Source organism: Mandrillus leucophaeus, unplaced genomic scaffold, assembly GCF_000951045.1.
Source record: "Mandrillus leucophaeus isolate KB7577 unplaced genomic scaffold, Mleu.le_1.0 Scaffold15, whole genome shotgun sequence".
Taxonomy (NCBI): Eukaryota; Metazoa; Chordata; class Mammalia; order Primates; family Cercopithecidae; genus Mandrillus; species Mandrillus leucophaeus.
Genome location: NW_012101476.1, coordinates 3616993 through 3622430, shown reverse-complemented (window position 1 = coordinate 3622430; position 5438 = coordinate 3616993). Strand labels below are relative to the sequence as shown.

General features: G+C 47.4%; 1 protein-coding gene across 1 annotated transcript in view; it reads left to right on the top strand.

The window, feature by feature from the left end:
• Positions 1-1614: 1614 nt before the first annotated feature.
• The window catches only part of ECHDC3 (enoyl CoA hydratase domain containing 3), a 27102-nt gene continuing 23278 nt past the window's right edge, over positions 1615-5438 (top strand). Inside the window, exons 1-2 of the mRNA XM_011974945.1 lie at positions 1615-1715; positions 5127-5248. Of these exons, the coding sequence (XP_011830335.1) occupies positions 1615-1715; positions 5127-5248 (223 nt within the window). The remainder of the gene's footprint in view (positions 1716-5126; positions 5249-5438) is intronic.

Genomic DNA, 5438 nt, shown 5'->3' with positions numbered 1-5438 from the left:
CCTGCCCACTTCAGGCCTGAGCCGGGTGCTTGCCTGGCCCGGGCAAGGGTGCAAAGGGAGGCCTGAGTACCATGTTTCAGCATGTTTCAGTTCTAAATCAAGCTGTTAAATAAGCGTCGTTTTCTCCTACCCTGAGATGTTTACCTTCCGAAGAAGACCTAGAAGGCCGCGGGTGAACTGATAATGAGATGACCGGGTGGTTCCCCGCAGGGGTGGAGAGCCAGCCCCTGGCTTCAGCGTTTTCCTTTTCTGCTCACCCTCCTCTCATCCTTTCCCACCTTTGCACCCGTCCTTTCTGCTGCTCTGCAGGGGACTGGGTGCACAGATCTGCAGACACCCTTCCAGCATGTCTGGATTGTCTGTCCCCTCATGCCCTACAGACAACTGCTCTTGGCCGCCTTTGAGCTTGTGGTGCCCACAGCAGGGGCAGGGAATTCCAGGGTCTCAGTAATGGCCCCAGGGTTTAGAAAGGGGATGGTTCCTTTCCCTGTGGACCCCTTGCTCATCATCTACAGGAGCGCAGGCCAGAGCAGGGCCCAGGCCAGGGCCTTTCTTGCCCATTGCTAAGTTTCCACTTCTGTAAATCTGGTCACATCTGGTTGGAAGCCTGACTTATGGGCAGGCCAGATGACAAAAAGGAGGCTGGTCGAGTTCTCCAGAATTAAACATGAATCAGCAAAGGTGGTGACTGAAACACTCTCGTGTGAATGCTAGGGGTTGTTTAGTAGGAAAGGAAACTTCTTAACCAGGCATTAAAGCAGCACTATGTTAGGCACTAAGCAGGTCAACTTGTGTGAGAACTTGAGCAACCCGTCACTCTTCAAGTGTCCGTTTTCCATGCTCCTCCCAGCGGCACTGCTGTCATGGACCCAGGGCCAGCTCTGTGCTGGGCTCCCGGCATCCGTGATCCCTAATTCTTAACAATGGCCTGCAAGGTGGATAATTTTATGCCCGCTTTACAGTGAGGAAGCAAGTTCAGAGAGGTGACAGCCTGTTCAGGGCCACACGGCCAGTAGGTCTCACCAGGGTTCAGAGAGGTCCCTCTGCCCCAAAGTGGTTTCTACTCTGTTTCTACTCACCGCTTGGTTTGAAAAGAGATGGCAAAAAAACTGGATGCAATGTCATTCCACTGCATTCGGTGGAATTGGCTGTGAAAAAATAGAAATGCTATTTTTTGTCATTAGAACAGATATTGAGCGTCTTCTCTGTGTGAGAACATGACAGTCCCTCACTTCAGGGACCTTCTCGTGATTTACAATAATGATCTTCAGACAGTTCATGGGGGCATTTACAAGGACCATCTCTTACCTTGATACTTATCACATGCTCTGGTGGTAACCTCATTCTTAAAGTGTCCCTCTTCGGATAGGTGATAGTGGTGAAGCTCTCAGTGCAAGGCATCGCATGTTTTCAACCAAGATGGCCGTTGGGAGGGTTCAGTGATGAGATTTTTTAGGAGGTATTATTAACAGGCTTTGGTGCCAGTTGAATCAGGAAGAGATAAAAAACTAGAATGACTTTTTCTCTGATTCAGGCAGCTGAGTGGCACCACTCAAATAAGGAAGAGACGAGAGGGGCAGGTTTGAGAATGGGGGGATGCCCAAGGACACTTAGATGGAGAAGGGCAGTGGACATCGGGATGAACGTGTGCACCTGGAGCTCAGCTCAGAGGCGGCCGTTGACGTCAAGGTCATTGGCGAAGTTGCCTGGGAAGAGTGCGGAGGACAGAATTCAGGATGGCTGGCATTCAGGGATTAACAGAGGGCTAGTAGCCCACGAAAGAAGTCAAGAAGTGTGGGCGTCAAGCTACCCAGGTGCGGAGGCAAGAGATTGAGGGCACGAGCTGTTCCAGTGTAATAAAATACATGAAATAGGAATAGTTATACTAGATATAGATAATAGATATGATTATATATGAATATTATTAATCATTAGCTTATAGCAATTACTCTTTATTCCAATATTATAATTATCCTTGCTCTACAATTATAACCTAGGAAAAACCAAGCCATACAGAGATAAGAGCTGAGGGGACATAGTGAGAAGTGACCAGAAGACTAGAGTATGAGCCTTCTGTTATTCCCCGGGCAGGGCCACCAGAGGGCTGCTTGGTCTAGCGGTAACGCCAGCGTCCGGGATGATGCCCGTTGCCAAGCAGACCGTGGTGTAGCGGTAGCGTCAGTGTCAAGGAAAAACACCCGCTACTTAGCAGACCGGGAAAGGGAGTCTCCCTTTCCCCGGAGGAGTTTAGAGAAGACTCGACTCCTCTGCCTCTTGTGGAGGGCGTGACATCAGTCAGGCCCGCCCGCAGTTATCCGGAGGCCTGACCGTCTCCCTGTGATGCTGTGCTTCAGTGGTCACGCTCCTAGTCTGCCTTCATGTTCCATCCTTACACCTGGCTCTGCCTTCTAGATAACAGTAGCAAATTAGTGAAAGTACTAAAAGTCTCTGATATGAAGAAATAATGGCATAGGCTGTGTCCTCTCTCTCTCTCTCTATGTCTCTCCACCTCGGCTGCCAAACAGGGAAGGGCCCCCTGTCCAGTGGACACGTGATTCATGTGACCTTGTCAATCATTGGAGATGGCTCACACTCCTTACCTTGCCCCTTTTGCCTTGTACCCCAATAAATAACAGCACAGCCTGGCATTCAGGGCACTACCGGTCTCCGCCTCTTGGTGGTAGTGGTCCCCCGGGCCCAGCTGTCTTTTCTTTTATCTCTTTGTCTTGTGTCTTTATTCCTACAATCTCTCATCTCCGCACACGAGGAGAAAAACCCACCGACTCTGTGGGGCTGGACCCTGCAAAGAAGAACCGGCCAGAGAAGTACAAAACAACCAGGAGAGAAGAAATCTGTCTCCAGAAGGAGGGAATGATCGAGATGGCCAGTGGATTTGGATCTGGCAATTAGGAGATGGTCTGGGAGAAGAGCTTGGGTGGAGCGGGAGGAGTTGAGCCTGGTTCCTCTGGGTTGGAGAGTGGACTCTGCGGTTTAGAACACTCACAGTGTCGGAGCCAAACAGCTAATGGGACACATGAACAGATTCCGCAGTGCACAATGGCCTTGGGGGCTGGAATCTTTTTATACGATTTTGTCTGAGACCTTAGCATTTAGTTTAAGCATAAGTCACCGATGGGATGGCAGCTTTTTATATTTGCTACAAGAAGCACCCTCATTATTTGATGGAGAGGTTTATAAGCCGTTCTCCCACCACCCTCACCAAATATAAGTTTTGAAGTCTATCAGCAAATCAGCACAAGTAATTTTTGTACTTAGGAAAGAACAATGTTTATAAGAAACAACAAGATGAATAGCGCAGCCTCCTGAAGACTGCAGCAACCTTGAAACGGTATTCCAAAGAAAGTGGTTATTCTTATTGAAATAAATTCAGTCATCAAAGTTGTTTTCCAGAAAAACACGACACAGAATACTATTTACGGAAGATCCAAGCTGGCTGTACCGCGGAAGGAATATCAGATTCAAAAAAGATTGAGGAAGGCAGGAAACATGTAGGTGAAAACTGATAGGAAACACATAAAATACATAATAACAATCTGGTATTTGGCTCTTTGCCCATTTCTTATAGCAGCCAAAAATAAGACATTTCTGTGTACAGGCAGCAAGATGACAATACAGATTATTTTATTCAGCACATGGGATGCCTCAAAAGAGCGAGCAGGCCCTTTGGACCCCAGCTTTTGGTGACAGGATATGTCCAGAAGAGCCCTCTTGCTGTGTGACTTGTACTTTTATTCTTCATGTGTTATCCCATTCGCAGACAGCACGAATTGTTTTGTAGACTTACAGGATGCCACTATAAGAAAAGATGGGCCTAGGCACAGTAGCTCACGTCTGTAATCCCAGCACTTTGGGAGGCCAAGTCGGGTGGATCACCTGAGGTCAAGAGTTCGAGACCAGCCTGGCCAACATGGTGAAACCTCAGCTCTACTAAAAATATAAAAATTAGCTGGGTGTGGTGGCACACACCTGCAATCCCAGCTACTTGAGAGCCTGAGGCAAAAGAATCACTTGAACCCGGGAGGCAGAGGTTGCAGTGAGCTGAGATCATGCCATTGTATTCCAGCCTGGGCAACAAGAATGAAACTCCATCTGAAAAAAAAAAAAAAAAAAAAAGATGGACTGGGTACAGAAAAATAGAATGAATGAATAAGGCTGACAATTCTATAGCACAACAGGGTGACTATAGTCAATAATAATTTAATTGTCGATTTGAAACTAACTAAAAGAATATCATTGGATTGTTGATTTATCCTTTGTTATCCACAAAGGATAAATGCTTGAGAAGATGGATACCCCATTTTCCATGATGTGATCATTGCGCATTGCTTGCCTGTGCCAAAACATCCCAGGTACCCCATAAGTATATATACACCTACTATATGTACTCACAAAAATTAAATATAAAAAATTGAGTCAGACACAGTGGCTCCTGCCTATAATCCCAACACTTTGGGAGGCTGAGGCAAGCGGATCACCTGAGATCAGGAGTTCAAGACCAGCCTAGCCAACATGGTGAAACCTCATCTCTACTAAAGATACAAAAGTAGCCGGGCATGGTGGTGGGCGCCTGTAGTCCCAGCTATTCGGGACGCCGAAGCAGTAGACTCGCTTCAACCCAGGAGGTGGAGGTTGCAGTGAGCCGAGATCTGGGGCGTTATTTTCATTCTGGGTTTCTTTTCTAACTTTTTTCTAAGAAACAATGGAAAGAAAGCAGTGGAAGGTAGCCACTGTTTGTCAGATTTCTCCGGCGCCTGCTGCTGTCATGCTAAGCTTGCAGCCTCTCTGGGTGGTGTTGATTTTGGAACTGCTGTGCGTTGCCCTCTCTGTGGAGGTGGCAGTCATGTTTCTGACATCTAACATGGAGAAAAAGAGAAACAAATCAAGGGAAGAGGGAGGAAACCCAGCCTGCATTTCAGGTCGCCTTTTTCTTGTTTTGACTCGGCTATAACTCCAGAGAGTCGACAGACCCTCTAAATTGGCACTAAACCCCAGCAGTTCTCTTTTCTTGTCTTTTAAAAATAGCTCCTAAATTAGACGGGAATCGCAGGGGTCCTCACTTGTTTTGACTGGTGCGTGACCCTGTGATTGTAAAATGTGCTTCACAGGAACATCGTCTTGAGCAATCCCAAGAAGAGGAACGCGTTGTCACTTGCAATGCTGAAATCTCTGCAGAGTGACATTCTTCATGACGCTGACAGCAACGATCTGAAAGTCATTATCATCTCGGGTATGTATCTGATATCTGTCCTTAGTATTCTGCAGTGGCCAGAAGAGCTTTCTTTTTTTTTTTTTTTTGAGACAGAGTCTCGCGCTGTCGCCCAGGCTGGAGTGCAGTGGCCGGATCTCAGCTCACTGCAAGCTCCGCCTCCCGGGTCTACACCATTCTCCTGCCTCAGCCTCCCGAGTAGCTGGGACTA